General features: G+C 31.8%; 1 protein-coding gene across 1 annotated transcript in view; it reads left to right on the forward strand.

The window, feature by feature from the left end:
* The window catches only part of LOC105359326 (somatomedin-B and thrombospondin type-1 domain-containing protein-like), a 55497-nt gene extending 33555 nt beyond the window's left edge, over positions 1 to 21942 (forward strand). Inside the window, exons 3-5 of the mRNA XM_011495897.1 lie at positions 978 to 1098; positions 18870 to 18946; positions 20911 to 21942. Of these exons, the coding sequence (XP_011494199.1) occupies positions 978 to 1098; positions 18870 to 18946; positions 20911 to 21122 (410 nt within the window). The 3' untranslated portion in view covers positions 21123 to 21942. The remainder of the gene's footprint in view (positions 1 to 977; positions 1099 to 18869; positions 18947 to 20910) is intronic.
* The last annotated feature ends 3256 nt before the right edge of the window (positions 21943 to 25198 follow it).

Genomic DNA, 25198 nt, shown 5'->3' on the forward strand with positions numbered 1-25198 from the left:
AATTTATAGAGTATAATGAAATATTATTAATTAATAATTAATCATAATGGAGGAACTATGGAAGCGAATTTTTACTACGTAATCTTTTTTTTGACATATTTATATATAACGTTTAATTAGAATTCTTTCGACTTTGCATTAAATTTGCATAGTAATAATATTTTTGAACAGGTATTTTGATGAATTAAAACAAGAGCTTTCATATGTTTATGAACAAATTAATTATATATATATATATATATATATATATATATATGTACTAGAATATAGAATGTGATAATGTAATATATATATATATATATATATATATATATATATATATATATATATGTACTAAAGTGTAAAAATAATGATTGAATATACAGAAATATTATTTTAAAAAATTTTATTTGATAAATTAATTGAATGAGATTTTTTTGTTGACGGACAACATTTAAAACGCTTACGAATGATACATAATTTATTTCTTAGTATAATAATGGAAAAATTATTTTATATCTATTTAGGTTCTTAATATTCATGCATATTTCAAATTCAATTTAATTTAAATTGATGATATATATTTATATATATTTTTTTCAATTTAAAAATTAAACTTTCGTATTAATTTAAAAAGCCGTTAGTTAATGTAATGATAGTAGAGTCAATAATTTAAATTACAATTCAAGCAATCAACGAATTTTATCGGGAGGACTATATTCTAGCATTTCACTTACACATTAAAATGAAATACATCTAAATCATATATAAATCTACGAATACTTTTTAATTTGGACAAATTCTTGGAAAGGAAAGAAAATGGTAACTTTATGCTAAAGGTCAAGACATTTTTATTAATTATACGTAATGAACGGTAATTTAAAATGAAACGTTTCTGCAAAATCGAATAAGCGTATAGATCAGAAAAATTCCAATAACAGTATTTCTTTCTTTCTTTCATTTTTTCTTTCTTTCTTTCATTCTTTTTTTTATTATAGAAGTTGCCTTATTACTACCTGCGGAACTAAGCGATGTGCGGCACATGAACGACAGCAACGACATTCGCACGAATCTTCGACTGCAGTATCGGGATGATCCGGAACACGATGCTTCGAAAGAGTGAGTATTTCTTGAATGGCTCGTGAAATGTTTTTCCAAGCAATATTTATCGCTGATATTTAAGTCAAATTTAAGCGAATATTGGTTTTGAGAAAAATTGACGAGAAGCCGTAGTAATGGCTTCGGATGTTTACGTAGCTACTAAATTATCGGCTTACGGTAAATCTTATTACCGTCGATTCCCACTCATTATTATTCATTCGTAGCTAATATAAACTTAAAGTATTAATCACGTTATACCATACTTGCAACTAGATTTACATTGTTTAATAGGAAATATTGGTAATAGAGTTACTGTATTTGTTACAAAATTATGTAATCGACGTCTTAAACGTGTACATTCTTTCGTTACATTTAAAGTCCGGAATGGAATTACGATCGTTTTTAATCTATTAATTCATTCGGGATATATTTAACTTTTTTCATCTAATCTTTTCGGGATATGCGAAATATATTTATAGAGGTAGTCGAAATTTAGTATCGTTTAGAAAGGATTATTGAAAATAAAAAGATAAAAGATAGTTCGGAATAAAATTTCATGCACAAATATCGATCATTTGGCACTCTTATATTTGCAAGAAATTGATAATAGGCAAAGAGATATTAGGAAATACAAAGTCTGGATGTAAATCAAAGTTTGGTAAATGTTTCTTTACGAAGCGAGGAAGATTAGAGATTCGAGCAGAATTGGCGTTGCTAATGTGAATAACTTTAAATAACCTTAAAAAATGTATGCCCAACAGTTCTTATATAAAAGTCAATTAAAATAAATATTTTGCTATACTTGCGGACCATTCGATATAACGTATGTGGTTAAATTATTTATTATTTTTTTAAATTGTTGCGTACATTTTTTAATTTTTGTGTGCACTGCAGTAGTATTAAAGAATTCAAAGAATATCTACTTAACGTAACTATACCTATTAATATTAACGATAATTTTCGACATTCAATACAAACTTTTAGGTTTGTGCTTTTGCGAGCACAGAGTTTTATAGTTTAATATTCAAAAATCTTTTTATTCTAATTCGTAACTCGTATCCCATTATTATCGTTTATTGCCCAGGTAACATTGAATTAATATATATTAAATTATTTCTACGTTTAAGAATTATATATTACAAGATTGGCTTTTTTAAAATCGTACATTAATACTACTTATTTATTTTCTATATATTAGTTAATTAAATTTTTATTTAATATAGAAAAATGATAGTTATATATATATATATATTGTAAAAATTATTAAAAAATCATTATTTAATTTATTTAACATAATATGATAACGTATTAATATTTAGTTAAATAATTACAAATGTATGTAAAGATGTATGTATATATGATATGCGTCCATACGTAATTTCTATTGCAAAATACCGTTCTTTCAGAAATCTGTCATGATCTCTATAGTTTTCATATCGTAAGATTTTTATCAAACATAATAATGCTAACATTCTGTCAAATACAGGCCATATTTCTTTCATGTATAATGCAAAATGAATTACTTATGTTAGAGGATTTTGAAAGTTTAAGTATACGGCTTATCCCCTACGTTCATCCTTCCTTCTAATGTATTATTATATTGGTTAATGTAACGGAAATAATCCGTTTTCTCTATTGGTAATATTAATCTTAAATTAATGAAAATATTCCATTAAAAATATTGACTTGGATTGGACAGATTTCACAAAATAATTACGATTTTCAAATGATTGTATTACGAAAAATTATCAAATTATATGAGCAATGAGCATACCGACAATAGTATGAAAAAAAAATAGATAATAAGAAAATATTCCAATACATTTCATACAGCATATATATATATATATATATATACTACATACATATGTACGTAAACGTAAATGACGTGTACTGCAGTTAGCAAATACTTATTTGTATTTATTAAAAGTATTGAAAAGTCACTCCCACATGATCGTCGCGATGATCGACATACCATGGAATAGTAATATCAGAAGAAGCAGAACACATATGTGATAAAATAGTCTATAATTCTTGTTTCGCTCCTTATTGAGCTCGTCCTCTTTATTTATTCGTTTTCGTGATTGTCCTGTAAATCGCACCTCTAATCTATTGCGTACGTTGGCCGTCAGATAATATACGTCCTTCACTCACCTCCGCTTCCTTTACTTTTGGTCTAAACACTCATTTGAATTTCTTTGAATTTCTGTACGCGATCTGACTTTTCTCAGTCTCTATACAGACAAAATTCATTTATGCTGAAATTATTTCCGAGTGCGTCGTTTTTCCAGCGATAGTTTTAGGATGGTTTCAAGGACCCACGTTATGGCAACCTTTTTTTTCTTGCCCTTTTAATTTTCGAGTTTACATTATAATATAGTCAATTGAAAAAATAATAATATAAGGGTACGCATATAAGTGCATTTTAATGAGATCTTACGTGTAAAATGTATACTTATATTTTCATTTGTTGTATGCAAATTTTTTATTACTACATCACTTGATGAGGAATTTCGTTGAAAAAAATTCATTAAAAATTTAATTAACCAACTTATTCTTAAACTTTCCTGAAAGTCTTCACATTATTTGTACTTACATTTGTACTTTATATATGCTTTTAATTGAAATATACATGATCATCTTTATTCTCGAAATTAAATTTTTTGAAAATAAATATTAAAATAAACGTAAAGTAATCAACTGGTTTTGATGTAATTTTTATTATCGATTACATTAATCAAATAAGATTATATTTTTCATAATTGTCATTAATTGCAATTTTAATTTTTCATACTATAATTACGATTAGAATTAGCCAAATTATTTATGGATCTATTGCTATCTATTACTGATTTCGTTGCGTTAATTTCCTTTGGATAATCATAATTTACATTGGATAAATTAATTAAATAAAACTTTTCAGTTCTATTGAGATATTCATACATCATATTATCCAATTTACATATAGATTTCAATAGAATAATTTTTTTATGAATTTTTTCAAGAAAATAATAGACTTACAGTTATCAAAGCATACACAGTTGCAATTTATACGGCATTATTTAACATTGTTTTTCAAAATATATTAATATCGAAAATGTAGTTGCTTGATGAAACGACAACAGAAATGAAAGTTCTTTAGTTTCCGCCAACACTCGAACACATCGTCACGTGCCAGATTCAGTTTATGACAAACTTGACCGACTGCCATAAATAGAATTTTTTATTTAATTAAGTTTCATGTTTTACATAATATTTGCTTTATAAATTACGTGGTTGTTATTTTTAAAATAAATTTATTGAATTTTACACTATATTATAATTTATAAATTTTTAACGATGCATTTATAGTATTCTTATAAAATATATTCAAATATATTGAAAAAGCAAATAATGTTAAAAATTTAAAGCCCCACGCAATTCAAAGTAACTAATTGTAATGTTTTATTATAATGTTAAATTATCAGCTTGTTTTTCGAACATATCATTTTCAAATAATAATCACTCGTTAATATTTCTTTTATTACCATAACTTTTATATCGAAAAGAGATAATTGGTTTTTTCCTCTCAAGTACTATTCGATTAGATATTTTTATACTTATCGATATTGTCAAAAGTTACTGTTTATTTTGCTGTAATAAATTAAAAATATATAAAATATATTTTATTAATTCATTCTGTGTAATGGGTGATAGGTTCTTTTTTATTAATATAGTAAATTTAATGAAAATGTTTTAGAAAAATAACATCCGGTTTTGAAATACTATAAGACAATGTTAATTTTTACCGAAAAATCGTTCAAGAGAAAAATATTTGAAATATTTAAGGGGTACTTACTCTTTAAAATATATTTTTTTATTTCGAACAGATTGCAAGTAGAGAAATCATTCCAAAATTTGTTTATATAAATGATGTCTACGAGCTTTCGCAATCTTTCATTTTTTAGTATTCTATTTTATGATCAATAGAACTGAAAAAATGAAAGATGCATCTTACTAGTGTTATTAGGAATAATTTTGTAAGAAATTTAAAAGCATCTAAGCCTTAATATTTTGTGAGATAAGTGTCTCATATAATAAAATGTCCCCTTTTCTAGGCATAACAATTTATGCACATCGACTGAAATGGATAATATTTAGTGTTTATATCAATATAAGTAGAAGTTAATCATATGAGGTCAGACATCTGTTACAGTCAATTCTCGCAAGATGTTATCTATAATTTTAAAATAGCACAATTAAACTTAACGTTCTTGCAGTGATACTTAAATATACATAATTTAAAACTATCGTAGCTGATAAGTATCAATAATATTGGCTTTAACATGATAACTCAGTTAATCAAGTTTTATAATGTTTTCTTCATATAGAAACTTCATTTCTCGATTCGAAGCATATACATTCCATTAGTCCCTGCATAAAGCGTCTTAATTAGTCCTTGTAATATCTTATTTGTGCCTAAAATTATTAATTGACGGCAATGAGATAAATGTCATTTCTATACAGAGGCAAAGTACATTCGAGGACTTTTAATTGATTGACTATGTACGCAGATGATAATGTCTTAATTATAATATTCTATCAGTGATCGTTTACAAATTAATGTGTCGTATCTTTGATTTATCTCGCTGAGTATCACTGTAATTTCATCAATAAACTGATCTGTTTTAACTTATTTCTATCGTTATGCAGTACAATACATACCAAATTCACACTTGCAAGGATCACTCATCTCCTGTCATTCTGCCTACATATTACATGGAGATAATTAATTTTCATAAAAACATTAGGAAGAAATGCTGGCAATGATCATGAAATTTGTGCTCCGTTGTGAAATTACTCCTGAAGCTTTCACTGTACGCGAAAACTAGTTTCATTGCCGTATTTCCGTTTATTTTCTGATTCAAAAATTGGAGTAATTATTTTCCCTTTTAAAATAAATTTCAATAGAATTCATTGCTTTAAAATGTCCCATAAATGTTCAGGTCTTTTTTTGAAAGTTGCAGTTGTAGAAAAATTAACCGTCCCAATGGCCGTAAGTGTCGTGGGCAAAAAAAAAAAACACATTTAATGATGAATATGTTTGTGAATAATTTAAATATTAACAAATAGAAATTTTGAATGAATTCCTATCGGATTGGTTTTTTGTCCAATAACTTGATATAATAAAATTAATATTTAACTTAAAAACGAACAATGAAAAATCAAGCTTATGACTTACTTATGACGTACGTGTACGCAATAATTGTACGAACTTTAAAATAATATTTGTCATGTATTTTTTGCAAGTGTATTATTTGAACTTTTATGATATTTACATACATAAGAGGTCTAAAATTAAAGCAAACATTACATTTGATCTTCACAGTATAATAAATATTTAAACTTGACAGAATTTTTGAAGCACAAAATATGAAGAATTAAAATTTTTATGCTTTAAGTTGTAAAAATCATTAATTTACTTCATCGTTTATAACATCGTGAGATATTCATAGGAGAATATCAGTACAATTTTGTACAATTTATTGAAGAAAACAATAAATTCTACTTACATTTTGGTAACATTCTTCTGCATTTTCATAACTTAAATAACTATCAGCATAAAATAGCTTTTGTATTTAATATACTTGAATTAAGCTTTGAATTTTAATTGCTTTGATGATTCAGCTCAATAAATTCCTAATAATCTTGATTTTCTCATAATCGTTATCAAATTCATATTATAATTTCAGCATCCGACAAACCATGCCCGAGACAATACATTTTTGCTTACAGGCTTACGGAGTCTAAGGCGGGAATTCTAAATTATATAAACATGCGATAAGCGCAAGTTCGCATTATCCTGACATTAGAGCTCTTTATAAAGTTCAAATACATTTAGACTCAATAAGTCACGCCTCCTAATTACGACTCGAATGCATTTATACGTATCCAACTTGAGTCCCGCGTGGCCGTTGTCCTCGTCGCTTTTGTTGACGCTCGAAAGCGACACGCCCACGACTTTTTGTCTCAGAAATTCTTCGTTATTGGAGCAGACGAGTTCCACACGTGGCATATTATGTTGTTGGGGATTAGCAATGCGTGAAGATAGGATATGAGCCCCATACTTATAGTTTCGTGGTTAATTTTATTGGTGACATTAAACTTGCATTGCGTGTGCGTGGATGAGTACGTGACATGTAGCTCGATTAACTTTGTAAGGGGCGGGAACCATTGCGATAGAGTTAATCTCTTGTTTATTATTGAACTCTAGATACTATATAAACATGATACGTTATATCATAATCTGTGTACATTTGTCTAGTAATGAAATTACTATTATTATTACAATGACTTTTTGAATCGGGTTTCTGTGATACGATGACCCAAAATTATTGATACTATTAGAATAAATAATTTTTGAACTATCGTTAGGTCGATGATAATTTTGCATCGATAGTTTAGAAAACTTCTGGTGGATTACGTTTTCGAGCTTCCTATGTGACATATTTGAAAATCAATTGATTATTTAAAGCAGCTCAAAAGAAAAGTGTTTTACAAATCCTAATGCGCGGATAGAAGAAAAATTGGCATTAGCTAAGTTTGAAGAATCATACAAAATTTGAATATATTATTAACATAGATAGATCGAGTCGTAAGATAATAATAAAGTAAAATAATGATAATAATCTGTTCAGTCGTATGGGATTTTCATAGATTTCTGTAGAATACGTAAGAGTACATTACGCTAACCTGACAGCATATTTGTATGGTAAAAACTTTCGTTTTCACCAAACCTTTTCAGACAACTGCTTTTAACTTTATATTTGTCTTTCGCGAAGCTTTTGCTTAATGTATACTCAAAAATTTCTTATGGAATTTCCATTTATTTAATCACCGATAGATTGCTACGTTAGCTCTTGCCAGTATTCGACGGTAATCTATACTTTTTTCAATTAATTCCTAATATTTCGTCTATATATTAGACTTTGAAGTATTTTAATATTTAAAACTCATGCAAATAACTATAATTTACCAAATTTCTAATTTAAAACTTAAGGTAAGTCGAGTAATAAGCCTTAAACAATATTCTTTAAAAGATAAGGAAGTCCGATGTTAACTATTGCAGGATACTATCTATTTTCTTTTACTCGTTACACTTCTTTTATCTAATTTTTATTCGATATTTATACAAAATATATTTATAATCAATACATTTATAATAAAGGTATGTAAAAATAATTAATGAATAATTCTATAGATTATAGAAATGTATGTAAAAATGAGTAAAAGAATTAATTTGTTTCATTTGATTTAGTTTCGTATTACTTAAAAGTATCAAGAAATATAGTTTAATTTATAAATTTTATTCATTCAATGTGAAAATTAATATAGAAATACCATTAAAAATAAACTATATTAATAATATTTTCAGGTAGTCAGTAGTGAAAAATTATTTTTCTCAGATCGGCGAAATCAACTCTTAAAATTAGAATTAATAATTCTGTTACATGTTTAATGCGAATTATGAATTATTTCGGATTAATTATATCTATTAAATACTAAAAAATACAGTAGCAATTAAAAATATATTTTTAGTTTGAATGATATCTCATATTATTTGTATAATAATATTTGTTAAAATAATATTGGTAATTTTTTACAGTTCAATTAGTGAAAAATAGCACTTTCATTGGGGAATATGAATGCTCATTTAGTTTTTCCAAATGATTTGCAGATTATAAAGATACAAAAACTAAAAAATCGATCATTTTTCCTTTTTACACTATCATTATTCTACTTTTCTATTTATTGTCACACTTACATCTAATAAACATTAAAAATTCAAATCACTTGCCAGCACTTCCAACTAGCTTTTTGATGATCTCTATTTAAACAAATGGTAACTTTTCTTTTATATAGGAATATTACGTAGATATTTGTTCTCTTATATCTATAAATGATCTTATATATATATATATATATATATATATATATATATATATATATATACACATAAGAACAACGATAAGAAATTCGGAAGTCACAGGCTATGTAAGGGAATCGCGACGCCGATGGCATTTGAGCGTCGCTCCTTGCTGCGCTTCTGTTCCGAGATCAGTCAGTTTCCTCAATCCACGAGTGTTCGATTATTTTTCCAGAAAACTCGCGCGTCTTCGAAAGTTCCGCTCCTATTTTTTCTTCAATAATTTTTTCAATTTCCACAATGAAGTGGCAAATGCGAGGTTGCGCGATTCTGGACATAAACAAATCAAAGGAGTTTTTTCTCTTCGATATGGTTTCATTATCATGTTTGGCTTGAATTGTACAAGGTCGATTGAACTTTTAAGATTGTCAGGATGAAGCATTATGCATGACTCTATAGCTTGTATGTGTAAATAGAGCGATGGAAAGCAGTTTCTAGAAGTTCGTGTATTGTTGGATTTTTTCTTTGTGGCCCAGGGGGGGGGGAGTCTTGTTGTTACATTCAAGAGAAAGACTCAAGTAAAATCTTATATGTTGAATGGATTAAAATTTTAATGATTTTAAAATCGAATTTTGAATTGGCGCCCAACATTAATTATAGTGATTTACTTCAAATATATACACATGCATATTTCTTAAATAACACGAACATTTAAAATAAATAGTTGTACATTACATAAAAAGGTGTATATTATTGTATTTTACAAAAGTTTTAATAGCATATTAATGGTGTGAGAGACATAATTATGTTTGCCGATATGTGTATTAAATTCCCTTAACTTTGAATCATTCGATAATATATTTCCTCATAAATTTGAAATTTATAAATCTAAAATAACTGGCATTGAGTGAATCCAACTGGCTAATTTCTATTTACTTATAATTATTATACTTCTTAAACTATTATACTATTAAACTTATTAAAAATCTCCTCTATTTGAATTTTGAATGATGTTACTCTATGGAAGGGGCTACTCAATATCATAATTATATCACCAACTTAAATATCGTATTGTATATAGTAATAATAGTGGCCTTTTTCGTGATGAAGGAAGAATAATAAAAATAAGAAAAAACGTCGCCTAGTACTTGTCGAAGAAAAGTAAATGTAATAATGATTTTCAAATTTAAATGAACGGGTATCTATTTTCCGGTCAAATTCTTGGAAAGTGCTAATCCCCGCAATGGATCTCTCTTATTCTAAACCCTTCACCATAGCTTTTATTTTCCTTTTTCCTCCAGACATTTTTATCAAGCACAATGGGACCTCATGATAAAAAGGCACTCGGGTATTCATCGAATTCAAGAATCTTAACAAAGACAGCCTATGTCTCTACTTTCTCTCTCTCTCTCACTCTCTCTCTCTCTCTCTCTCTCTCTTATACGCAATCTTTCTTCTCTATTTCTCTCTGTCCTTCTTCACTTTTCTTTCCCCTGAAGTACAGGTAAATGTAAAGATAGAGAGAAATATACATAGAGAACATTCGGATTGTACTCGTCTTTGTAGGTACGCGGGTGTCGGAGTCGAAGAAGAAGATTTTTCGTGATTTTGCAAGCTTGGCAGGACCATCGACTCCGGTGTCCTGAGTATCTCTGATCCAAACGTCGAGAACGATCTACCACCTTCCCCATCAACAAAATCGCAAAATGAAACTTCGCTCCCTTACATCTCACATTTCGCTGGGGGAAATGTGCGGAAAAGCTCCCGCGAGATACTTTCTCGTCTGGCTCGACTTTCCCGACTACGTGGATCTTTCAAAACTGCGCATCTAGGCTTTGTGTCAGTGGCGGCAGTCACCGTTACGACGAAAATCGGCTGGCCATGACGAAGATGCGCGCACTGCAACTATCCTTCCTCTATCTTCTTGAATTCCCTTCGCGCGGATAAGGGAGTTTCGTGAGATTAGTTATTTGAGGTATGGAGTAAACGCGAGCTTATAAGCACTATTTATTTTCGGGAATAATTCGGTTAATGTACAGTCTACCAAAATGATTATGGTGCGTTCATGGTGTTTGGAGAGGTGCTCGGTGTCTACATTAATAATTCTATTTTAATGATATAATCAGTGCTAAAAGTTTCATGGTTATTTATGTTTTAAGGAATTTTTGCTTGAAAGAACAGTGTTCAATTAGGAAACATAATTGAAATAACGATGCTTTCTTTCGGAAATATATTTCGAAATGACGATGAATTTTATTACTCAAGATTAGCTTGAGGTATTGTTTTTCTAAATGTATATTCACAATACATAAGATTAACCAATTGAATAATTTTTTTTCTTCTTCATCTTAATCGTAAATCAGTCAAAACTATTTGTATATATTCTAAAACTTTAAAACAAGATATTTTGCATAATTTAGTCGGGAATTATTATGTTTTAGTTAATTAAATTAAATTTAGTAATTAAAGTCCTACAGTATGAATATATTTTCAGTAAGAGACTTTTTAGAATTTTCTCAATGGTGATGAAAGCCTATTAAGCACGAATTTTACATAAAACTCATAAAAAAAGCAACACTTACATTTCTCAGCATTATTAATAATAATAGAAACGAATTTTCCAATACTTGGAACATTGAGTCTTAACAGTATCGCAAAATTAATACCAATTATCTCGAATACTCTACATTTGCGATAAGACAAAGTCAATACAAAACGTGACCTTGAGACTTTGTCATTAAAGGCTACAGTCCATTCCCCCTCCACCTCTTTTATGGTTTAAAGTTGCGCGAGAGACGCGATCGAAGCTCGAAATTTTCGCTGAATACTTCATCAATGCACTTGGGGAATAAACTATGAGTTGAACTGCTTTTGGATGCGTGTAAAAAAGTCCCGGCATAAGTCGAACCGAGGAACTTGGCGACGCCCTCGCGCGCATGCAAATATAATACCGCTATCTCACCCCCATAAACTTGCCCAACAGCTTGCAAGACATTACATGGCTGTGGATCGGCAGGTATGGCTCTTCGCAATCCTTTGGACATGAATTCGTAATTCACGTCTGGAGTGTACGTGCACATTCTACGCTCTGTACGCGCTTGCGTTTGTGTATACCGACATGGGGAATGCGCACCCCCATTAGATCCATCGGATCCATCAGATCGAGAATGGAAAGAAAAACTCTCCCGTACTCCCTGAAGTCGCGTGCATTAAATCAGCAACGACATTGCTGATATCCTATAGATTATCGCGTAATCGTAGAGATGTTTTCGCTGACTCTGGATGAACACTGAAAAATAAATATTTTGATGCTGCACATATGATCAAAAAAAATGTTATCCGGGTGTTAGTTACTATTGGAATCTTGATTAATTATTAAAATTAATCGAGAATTCTTTGTATTAAAATTGAAGATGCTTTTATTCGTATTAGCGAAACCTCTTTGATATTTCTCGGAATGAATTCTCGTTATGAACGGTCGAGGTGGTTTTACCCATTGTTGTCATACTTTTCCAACTCTAATTTCCGAGACTGAGTTAAGCATTTGAGCGTGTAAAGTGCTCGCTTTGTAATAATGTCAGCTTTTGCTATTTTAGGAAGCATTGCATTTTGTTGAATTCGTTTGTAATATATTGTACAATTGTAATCCTCTCTTCCCTCCCCGTCACACACTCTCTCTCTCTCTCTCTCTCTCTCTCTCTCTCTCTCTCTGTATTGTTTAACGAGCGTCGGAAATTCCCAATTTTAAACAGCTTACTTTATTGTAAGAAATAATTCATCCGAGTTCTGTATTCGCACATATCACAAGTTCTCTGGTAAATAGGTTTCGCCAATATTTTTTGATCGCATTATTTGCATTCAGTGATGCGTGACTTGCTCATAATATTTGACAACTTATTACCTTTCTTCCACGTTATTTATTAAATATCGGCTAATCAAGCATAGATTTACGAGGCACCCGAAGCTCCGAAAAGGCCGAGTAATATTGGGAAAATAAATATTTTAACGATTCCTCAATGTTGTCCAATGACATTCTTCGCTCTGTATTATCACTACCTCCGAAGCGCAACCCCAAGATTATACAAATCTCATTACACTTTAGTTAAGACTATTAGTTCATCTGTCTCATAATTATTGGATATTGATGAAATTCCAAACAGGCCGGGACGAGCCCAATTTTCTTTATTTAAGTATGAATGTGAATTTTAGCCGGCAAATCATTATACCTTTAAATGACTTATCTTTAGGATGCTCGATTTAATCCCTCTTTAATTTTGACAGCCGACTAGCTGTATTTTAACTCCAACCATCTCGCGAATTCCAAGCGGTGTAATTACAAGATAAACAAAGCAGCCGACAGGGAAGACGAGCGAATCGCACTTTTATTATCTACGGAGGATTCGGTGCGCTGATATGAACATGACACGTGACGACTCAGATTGGCCTCAGCCAAGTGGCCTTCGATAACATCGATCCATCAGGGCGATCTCGATCCTCGCCTACGACCTCTTGAGAATGCGTGGACTCGCGGCCCGTGATTTCTCGTTCCGATCCTCTCTTGGGGATCGCGCGCGCGCGTCTATGTCGTAAGTTCCGTCTGATTGGTTATGCACGGCGTTGCATCAATGACGGGAATAGTAAATTCGACGGCACTTGTACTCGGATAAATATCTCGGAGGTCGAATGCTCTCCCGGGGGGATCATAATTTTGATCTTCGTTCCTGTCTGTTGCACCTTCATTCTTACACATTCATACACCTACACCTACGACATACACACACCTATATATATATATATATATATATATATATATATATATAGATACACACATATACACACATGCACACCTACATACAGAGATACATCTCACAACTTATCGTCTAATTTGTGTCAAAAGTACAATGAAGTTACGGTTGCAAGTGAAATAGTCTTGTTTCTGCGAGCTGTCAGAATCTTTTAATTAAATGTGTATTCTTTAGTAAAAGTTATACACCTATCGTTGAAATTCCATTGCTGGCCTTTTATATTCTTTAATCATAAATCTTGTTATTGCTAAGGAAATATTCGTCTCGTGTGTGGATATTATGAAAAAGAAACTTGTTTCTTCAATTTTACCGGAAATACCTCAAGTCCTCTTTGTCCCTCTCTCTCTCTCTCTCTCTCTCTCTCTCTCTCTCTCTCTTTCTCTACCTATTGCCTTCTTCCATTCCCAAAAAGAATATATTGTAACGATCCTTACCATCACACTGTGCAATATTCGATATCGCTTACAAATATATGTCTACGTGCATTGCTAATACACAAGGAGATGTTGTAAGCTTATATCCTTCATCTTCCGTTATATCTACAACGTGAAGCACGTAAATCTCAAGACGAGTTTCTGCTCCTCCGACACTTTGGATGACCTATTGCATTATTTTTTCCGATATATATGTATATTTTTTTTAACTGATACGGCTATTTGGAGAAGCGCATATTTCACCTCCTTGTTTACGTTGGAGCATGTCCTTTGGAAAAATACAGGGACTCGGTGGTCGACTATCCTCCGCGTTCAGTTGAATACATGTAAATAAAATATATTTTATTTTGCAGATGAACGTTCACTGCGTAATACGGTAACAGCATCTATTAATTTTATAATGACTAATTGCTGCACCATAATATTTGGATTAATAATTTCATTAATTCGACGAAATTTGCATACCTCGATGCACTCTATGCGAATAGCCAATATCTTGTAATTCTCTCTCTTTTAGTTTTTTTATCTTTTATTTTTCTTTTATCCATAATTCTCTTCTTATTTTTAACGAAATAATTCATATATTATGTTAATTTTTTTTTTTTATCATATTCTGAAAGTTATTCTCATGCATTTTTTTAGTTTTAAATTTTGACTGTGAAAGCAGGAGCTGTGATTTAAAGTTGAGTTGTAGACAGTGGAATTTAATCAAATGAACCTACATTTATGAATAAAATTTTTTGATAATACCATAATGTATTCAGTAAAGTTGTCATGCAGATGATAGGACTCATGAAAGTTTTGCTACACCTTTTGAAAGTATGTTGCAACTTAAGTAGAAGATATGCGTAATAAAAAGTTATTATGATACTTATATTTTTTTTTTAAGTCGTTGGAAATAGCCTTCTACTTGAACAAGTTTTCATAAATATTTTCGATTAAACAAATAGCTCTTATCTTTCGTAATGCGGAGAAACGTCTTTAATTTTTTGTTTCTTTTATTTCAAAGATAATAATACGGGATTGAGGCAATTTTGCGATTAGTTATTATATTGTCTGCTTAAGAATGAGGAAGAAATTTAAAAAAAAAGTAATTTCGTACCAGATTTTGATGATGTTCACGTTTATGCTTCTTCAGGACGACATTACGTTTATACATTTATGTACACGCTTCTTTTTTGATAAAATATTCATCATAATACATAAGATTATACTATAGTAATTTTCTTTACATCTCAGTTCTTTACATTTTTAAGCTTAAAACCGACCTTAAAATGCCCATCTAATGTTATTGATTTTTATTACAGTCAGCTGACATGGACTATTTGAAAAGACAAATATTACTATTAAAACTTTAAATGTTATTGTTGTTGATTTCTATTATGAACAAGTATATGCAAGTATAATACAGTTGGGCTTGGAATGGTAAACTTTTCATTAAATATTATATACGTTTTACGTGGAAAACTTATGTGATCGAATGTCAGATAAATGTCAAGGTATTCATTATGCTTATTAACATGTGACATATCAGTAATTGTATGAAATTCTCAATATTATGTCATTAAAGGCTAATTTTCATACACGAATGTGTTATACTGTGCTTGTATTAAGATGCATATGCATAAATAAATAAAGCATTGGATAAGGTGACTATGAAATCTTGAAGACAAAATAAAAAAAAGAAGAAATCTATTTAATAACCTTTTAAAGAGGAAATTTCATTTGATATTTTAAGAAACTTCTTTCTCCCAATATTAGCTCACACGTTACCCACTCTCCTAATACTTATCAATTAAAAAATCATGAAAATGTTGCAGCAATTAAAGCAATTCATATATAATTTAAAGAACGTAAACAATCGGCTGAAAGCTACATTCCACTACAATGAGGATACAACTTGAAAAACACAAGGCCAACGATTTATTCGATGTCCGTGCAATTTAGAATTGAATGAAAGTCTTTATATCCAAAATAATGTTGAAAATAGAATGAATTTAAAGTTCAATACGCGAATGCAATGTCATGTGCAATATTACTTGTTGATTCGCACCGGACATGCATGCGCATGTGTCCAGTAAAATCTGACGCTTATGGCTATAAAGTCTCTTCCGCTATACAAATAGCGATCAATTGCACGAGCGAGAGTTTCATATTCCTATTATTTTTTTGCTGTTGTCATATTGCGAAGATGGAGCGCAGATCTTTATTACACTAACTATTCAAAGGCGATAAATTTAAGCTTATAATGATCTTTATTGGACGGCGCTCGCGAAATGTCAACCATCCAAGCTACGAGTGTAAGCAATAAATGTATCATTCTTTTACAAAATATGTTTATTGTTTATAATACACGAAAATGGAGATATTTGGAAAGTACTAACAAAGAACTAATAAATTCTCCATACATGAGATTTTACGTTCAGTTTTTATATTAAATTATTTGTAATGACGACGCTTCTAGTTGTCAAACTATATATATTCAATTGGTCATAATGCCTATTTTAATGGGATTATGGTGTTTTTAGTACGTGAAACACGTACGTGAAGGATGATATGGGTAAGTGCTCGTCTTATCCAGAACCAATCCGTAGTTCAATATAAATTTGCATACATAATAGGTTTGGTATATTACGCCTTAAGCCAAACAAAATAGATACGTAACGGTAAAAGCACTATATACAATATAATCAAGAGAGCACTTTTTTAATTTAGTATTTGAAACGGGAATGTAACATCTAATTGTTCCTTCAATCTCTATTACATCTCCATCACACTCTAGAATAAAATCCATAACACAAAACTATAAATCGTCTCGATGTGATATAAAGGAGGAAACTCGAGTGAGATACGTAGAGTGTGAACAAAGAAACTTCCGCCGAGAAAGCGATATCGCGATTCAGAAGAATCCCAATAGCCAATAGCAGTTTCGTATAAGTAAACATACAAACAGAGAGAGAAAGAGAAAGAGTACATGATGTATCTCCGAAGGAAAGTGATATCGAGCGGGCGGAAATTAAGGGCGGGCCATGAATTGTTGAAGAAATCGAGGAACAAGGGTTGACCGAAGGTGCTGGTATACGGGGAGGATGGTCGATGTTTGTAGTTGGCCGGGAAGCTTTCGTTGCCCGCGAGATTGAAATCGCAGCTGCGCAATTGCGAGTGCCGCCCGATGATTACACGCTGGCTAAAGTTCTCGAGAATACGAGGGGAGAAATAAGAAAGCGAGGGAGTTTATGCAGGACTTGGGCTGTGTGCGTCTGTAGGCTCATCTCTCCTCATCTTTTTCCGAGCTGCTTCTTTCGCATTCGATTGACCTCTTTTGCCATACATCTTCCGACTCCTCGACATTACTCGTGAGACAGAGATATACGTACAAACGCTGAACTAACACAGCTGATTGTAAACAAATTTACCCATGTGACGCGACTACTTAAATTCGTTTCATAGGACTCGCTACGGACGAGTATTGGCAAATAAGTACGAGAGTTTTAGTCCTTGTCATAGATGCATATATACGCGCAATCGCGCACACGAACACACAAGCACGCACACACACATATATACATTAAAAAAACGATTAATGTCATAGATTGATATTTCAATGAAATTTATCGTTGTATAATAATAATAATAATATTATCGATTGAAATTTTCTTATTAATTCAAATTTAATCGATTATCTGTAAATTACAATTTGTTTCACATTGCAGATTTTGTATAACTTCGTCTTTTGTAAGACAAATGATTTTTTAAAATTTTAAAGTAATAGGTATGCAATGTTTCGTTGTGAATTACTAAAAGCTATAGTTTAAACTAGAACAAGTATTTGTTTAATTATAAAGCAATTGATTATTTAATGTACTTGTCATGTCAGCATGAGTTGAATTTTTGTATAAGTACTTCATAAAATTATTAAATACCTAAGTAGTGAAACTAATGATACAAGTAGTGAGTACGGTAAACTAGTGATGTAGTAGTAAGTTATGAGAAACTTGTCAAAAACGTTCGAATCCATTATGTTATAATTCGTATAGAAGTTGTCATACAAGACGCTTTATCGATAATCGATAATTATCATTGGAGAATTAAGCTTAACTCTAATTGTATATCTACGATGCGCACACTTATTATATATTTAAGCATTGATATTTCGATTATCATTGTTTAGAATTAAACGAATCACTACTACCGTAAAATGAGTTACATGAGGCTTTCAGAATCCGATTAAATTCACAATTTCTGATTTAGGCTCAAATAGCTGGCTGTAGCAATTTGGAATTAGAGCTCAACATTATTTGCCCGTATTTAAATAATTTCCAAGACATCTTCTTATAATCCCGAGAACGATGAAGCTATAAAATGAAGCTGCTCATTATATTAAGGAAACAAACAAAATAAACTTGATTACAAAATCCATAAAAAATACCGAAATTGATAGGAATTCAATATGGACGTTTAATATGTATAATTCGATATTTTTAAAATCGGCCTTAATAACAAGAAACTGGCTGTATTGAAACTTGCCGTACTTGTGTGAACTAATTTTTCGCGAATCTTCTCCACTGACATTGAATTTATGCATACCAAAACCTCTTAACGATCGAAAACAATAAAATACCAATTTCGTTCTTTTCTTTTCAGGTATTGCGTGACGTTCACGGTGACTAAGGCCTCGAAAGCCTGCTACAAGGAGTCGAGCCTCTCGGAGCTCTCGGAGGGTAAGTTCTATTCCCTTCGGGTCGATAATTTCGCATGCACAATCTCGACTATGCGAGCGAACGATTACAAATGCATTGTCATTGGCTGCTGGCGGTAGCTCAGCCGAAGAACTGAAGATCCAAATGGTCGCTTCTCCTCCGCACATCCGCCCTTGAAGTAAAACTTCAATTCCTTCTTCCTCCTCATTCCCTCCCTTTTCTCCGCGTTCAACATTCGACTATCCCCTCGATTTTCTCTCTATTCCTCTTCTCGCCCCACCATCAACATCACCCGCCCTAATCAACCAACGGATCGATCAATCGCATCGATACATAAATGAAGACAATGGGAAATTTTCCTCCTCGTACGCCATGAGATTCATTCCCATCTTGTCGATTCTGCAAGTGATTTTCCAACGCGATTATGCCCCGCTGTAAAAAGGGCATTTAGAGTGACCTTAGGGCGTTGACGCGCAGGCATTTGACAAGACGTTATTTTACCTCTTTGTTGCGGAAATGCCGCATTCGTTATCGCAGCCTTTAACGCAAATTGATTAAACTCTCTCGTCGACCAATGAAACAAGTTTCATTCGGTTTTGAAAGGGCCAGGGAGGCGTCGCTGTCGTGCGAGGCATTTTCAAAAAATTTATAAACAAAATTGATAAGTCCTTAGATTCTCGTTATCGTCATTTCCAAGGCCATTGTACGCCCTGAGAGCTAAATATTCGAGAGGTTGAACGCAAGGACGTGACTCATTAATAATACCAACGATCGTTCATATCCTCATCCACATCTTTCATCATTTTATTTTACACTGAGCATCTTTGTATTTTAAAACTTAATTATAAACTAACGACTACGAATAGAATTATAATTGACGAATAGAGCCCTAATGTCCCCGCGAGCTTCTATTGGTTGAACATTTATTCTATTGGACCGACACCACGCACGCTCGTAACTTAAAACTATCCAAATATTAAATAATGCAATGAAATTAAATGAAAACCCGTTTAAAATAGTACCGATAGTTTTCATATTACCAATAGCAATTAACTTGGCAGTATTTATACGACAATGCGACACTTCATATGCCGTGTGCTTCCTATTAATTCAATTACGTATTCGGCTAAAAATGCATTCGAACAACAATAGCAAACGATTCAAGCGCAAACGATTATAATTTTGATATTACAAAGTGTTAAAAGTGCTGAATTAATTGCCGAATCGAATTAAGGCACCTCGCGGCCGCGAAAAGAGATCAAAGCCCCATCAAGCAAATAAAATTACGATTCCCCAGTGCCAGTGCTCCGTACGGTGAAATCGGCGGACAATTGCGGTAAACTCAACCCGAATACAAGTCTTACACATACATTGGTTGTACAGAGTGAGAAGCGTTCTCAGATTGTTTATCGATACACACGAATACAACAAAAATTGTACATGCGTGTTCGTTTGGAGAAATTCTAATTGGAATCCTTGCTCAATACAAGAGAATTCTATACATTTTCAATTAATCGCATAGCCTTGCATTGCTTTCAATTGCACACACCCGCGCGTCGAGTATTTATCATTTGTTTATAGCTCATGCACGCTGTACGAAAAATATTCATCGTCCAACTAACATAATCTGCTGAGAGGAGCGAATAGATACCGAATGTTTGCTTTGCGAAATTACCGGGATGAATCTTTAATCTAATCGAATTTGGGAATTCGGCGGGGCCGGTGTCGAGCATCATAATCGAAAATCTAAATTCAATCCCATACAACGTACACATCGTCTTCTAATCGCCATTCTCGGGTTCAATTTTTATAATTAAAGCGTAGCTGTCAAATTATTCAAGAGCTCGAGTGCGTCATTACCGGCACTAATGCTTTTGAATTATTAAGCCCTTAATATATGAAATGCCGAGGGAAGCATATTAGCTTCCCACAAGCTCAGCCGAGCCCAATCATACCCCTGGAGTTTGAATCTGCTTTCGTTTCAGGCTCGAGAGTCTGCGTCCGCTGTCAGATGCAGGCTCTGAGGCGCGTCCTGGACTGGCGGTGCGAGGGCGACGGCGGCACCGAGGCCATGATCACCAGGTGGAGTATGCTGAGCTCGCCCCACTGCCATGGCAAGTGGCTGCGCACGAAAAGGACGGTAGCGGATTGCGACGTGGCTCTCTGCCAGCCCCGGCCTCACTTTATCTTCGTCTGAGCGATTATCCTGCGCCCTTGGCTGACGACGATTCGTTCGATTGGCTTTCTCGATTTACAGGAACTGACGTGGCCTGGCCCGACTGACCCGGCTAGAGAGTGATTTTATTTGTTGCATTGTCGTATTGGATTATTTGGCCGATTGGTCCTCCCCTCGTGAAAAACAGCTTTGGGTATATTAAGTGCTATATTTTATCTATCTCATTAACACTTGGCTCTTGCTTATTATATTAGACTACATGCATACGTTATGATGACTTGCGCTTGGATCATTGATTTTTGAGTAAGATTCGCAAGTTTGGGCAAACATTTCTTGTGAACTCTAACGCGAAAGCTCTATAGATTTTATTGAAGATTATGCTCTGAAATTTAGCATTTAGCGACGTTTAGCAAGACATTTATCAGCGTATTTTTGTAAATATGCTGACACGTCGTTTAATTATCGGCTTTAAAACGAAAAGTCATGGAATTATAATGTTACCGCAGGACATAATCTTTATAAAAGTGTCTTGCCATTCTCCATTTGACAATGAATCAATTTGCTGCAAAGCTGTAATTCTTATAAATGATCCTTTTGGAATAAAACAAAGAAAAAAGAGAACGTTTCACTGGAATCAAATTTTCAAATTAAAATTACTTTTTTTTGTGCATTACAATTGGCTAAGTAGACAGTAGGAAACTTTGTAGATTTTACGAAAGAATTTATGAAAATATATGGGATATCTTAAAGATTAGTTTCTAAGTGATTTGTAGCTGCATGCAGATCTATAAAATTTAACAATTTGTCTAATATTTTTTATATGGGAATCTCTGTACTACAACATCTGCACTACAATTTCTTTATAATGGCGAGTAATAATTTTCTTTTTTTTTGTTTTTAAATATCTTTCTTTAATCGTACTCTCGGTGGAGCTCTGAACTTTATTTCACACTTGAAATACAAAAAAAAAATAAAAACAAAAACAAAAAAATAGTAAGACAATTCAATGATTAGCAAGTGGAAACTGTATTTGATCAAAGTGGATGTTTTTAAATTAAAATGATAGGCTTCAAATAATCAAAGTATATTAGTCGATAAAATGCTCAATGGTTTTTCATGGTTTCGGCCTATCGCTAAAATTTAAAGGGCACAGAGGTTGGAGCTAGTACGCGTACGTGACCCATTGTAATGTTATTTTTTATATTCCATTTATATAAACATTGTATAGAATTTTAAGATTTGATTAGGTGGAATTATTGTAATTGCTAGAGGTAGTGTAATTGAACGAAGCTGGTAAATAATATTACTGAGATCGGTTAAGATGACTTTAGTTAAACACCTGCATATAATTATTTAGCGCGCACACGTATGTTTAAAAAAACTAAAAAATAAGAAATAAGGATGAAAGGAGAGTACTGTGGTCAAACGAAATCAGTAGCGCTGAATTAAATGATTTACTAAATAACTATATTGTAGTAAAAATACAGAGATTTGAAAATATTAAGTGCAAAACATGCGAAATTGGGCAAATGGTTTCTAAATTTATCTCGAAGGTAAATTATCGTAAGTCCATTTGTACGTAATTTATTTTATAAATTGAGTCCACATATCAAAGAGCATATTTTCTAGAAGATAAGCAATAATGAATTAAAATATTTTAGGGGAAATTGTATGTTTCGAATATATTCCACCTCTAACCAAAGTTCCACATCATTCCTTTAATAAATAATAAATATATTCCCTTTATTACTTTATATTATTAGATATCTATTAATAATTGTAAGCTACATTATGTTTATACTCATATAATTTAATTGCTCAATAAAAAGTATATTTTTAATTGAAATTCAGTTCATTATTATTTAATTTATTTATGAAATTATAAGCATTGTTTTAATTTCAGCGGTAATTATTAAGAATAGCAACAATAACAACAACAACAACAACAACGACAACGACAACAATACTAATAGTTTTACATTATGATTTTGATCAAATATGTCGTAATAATCTCAAAAGTTTAATTTTCATGAATACAGCTAGTTGTAATTACTCTTGCGGCCATTAATTAAAATTAAATTAAGCTTTTTAAATTCTTCTCTGTATTTTTTCTTTGAAAGTACAGACTCTATTTAATTTGATTTTTATATAATTTTACACACGCACACGCACACACGCACGCAGAGAAAGAGAGAGAGAGAGAGAGAGAGAGAGAGAAAGTCATTTTTGTTTCAAATATTGAAGTTTAATATCAGGCAATAAAATTTAATCTGTTTTATATTATTTCTTGCTTGATTTGTATGATTTATCGAAAGTACGTGATCCTATTATGTATCCGAGTTACAAAGCAATATATATTATTTTTAGAAAATAGAAAAATACTCTGTCAGTTATCAGTATATTTGATATTGGCCAAGCGTATCGTATATAATTGTCAATAAATGTCAATAGATATTTGAAGCAATTCTAAACTTAATATAATTTGTCATTCATTCACATCTAGAAGCAAATAAGTCATTGCCATTTGATTCGGTTAAATAAAAAACTCGAATTAGTTATACGTCGAAAAAATAATTATTTATTATAACTGTAATTTCTCGTTTTAAAGCTGATAGGCAATAACAATAATAGGCTATGAGCGGAAACATGAATTTTTTAAGAGTTACCTTTTTGCTTTCTGACAACACAATTATGTAAAGGCACAGCCATGGGAACCAAATACTCTTGCTGAACATTTGGGATTATTTTACGAATTTCAATTTATTCAAGGAATTCGTTAAGAGGCTTCTGATAAACCTCACCATGACTTAGCTATTTATATTTATGCTCGCGCGTGTGTGTAGCGTGCGTGCGTGTGCGCGTGCGCATAAATAGCTTTGTCATAATAAACAAAGCATAGATCCAGATAACCCGCACGATCGTAATACGTAATAAAATATACGAAAAAAGGAAAATATTTGGAAAGTTGAGCAAAGAGTAACTACTACATAAAGACAATCAAGCAAAGAGAACATCGCGGTGCAATGACGAATTTCTCACCGTTAATCCCTCGCTTCAATAAATCAATTCCGCGATTCGTTGATCCACGCTCTTCTATCCATATCTCCCCACCTCTATCGTGACATCTTCTTTCGATACTTTGTATAAGATGCCAATTACTTTGGTCGTTGCCAAGGAAATTACGGGGGAGGGGGGTAAGAGTAGTGCAGCTACGTTCTTTATTTTTCCCGCCTCGCCTTTAAACAATAGAGTGTAAGTGTGCGAGCGGATAAATTTATCTATCGCACTTTACGGTCGCATCTTAACAGCATTCCGATGCACGAGTCCATGAGAATGCAGAGGGATCAAAGTATTTATTGCATCTTCTGCCTGGCCTTGATGGGAAATTCGGAAGACGATGTGAGAATTTCCTAGGAGGCTTATAATTACTGGGTGTACGCTGAGCTTACATACTCGTGATTTTCATATGAAATTCTACTAACAAGCATTTTCGTTACCCGACAAAACCTAGGCAAATGTAGTCGATAATGAAATATTCAATAGCGAATTTCAATTTATTATAATTAAGCAAATAAATATATTGGTTTTTCCCAGACTGACAGTTAGTAAATGATTAAATTATGAATAGAATATTGGCTCTGAACATTGAAAATTAAAGAGTCCATAATAAACTTATAATCACATTTAAAACTCATTAATAAAGTTCTCATTTATCTTTCGAAATATTCATTTTCTGTTTTTTTTTTTTTGTTTCTTTCTTTTTTTTTTACTTTAATTTTAGCTCAGCTTAGTAATCTAGTATAAAGTAATAAGGCCAGTAATAAGGTCTGAGAATTCTATCTAAGAAAATCTGCTATCTTCTATTTTATAATCGCAATTATGTAATCATCAAAGTAAATCTAAAAACTCATTTTAAACGTTTTAAAACATTTTAAACATTTAAATTATCATTTAAATAAGGACGTTTATGAGTATCTACCTTGAATTTATCGGTCTGATTATCAAATTTATTTATTAAAACAGCACATTCGCCATCCATGTTTCATTAATAAGAAATCACCATACAAGCTCATTCTTTCTCTTAACGCACATTAACA

Source organism: Ceratosolen solmsi, unplaced genomic scaffold (genome assembly GCF_000503995.2).
Source record: "Ceratosolen solmsi marchali unplaced genomic scaffold, CerSol_1.0 scaffold11, whole genome shotgun sequence".
NCBI lineage: Eukaryota > Metazoa > Arthropoda > Insecta > Hymenoptera > Agaonidae > Ceratosolen > Ceratosolen solmsi.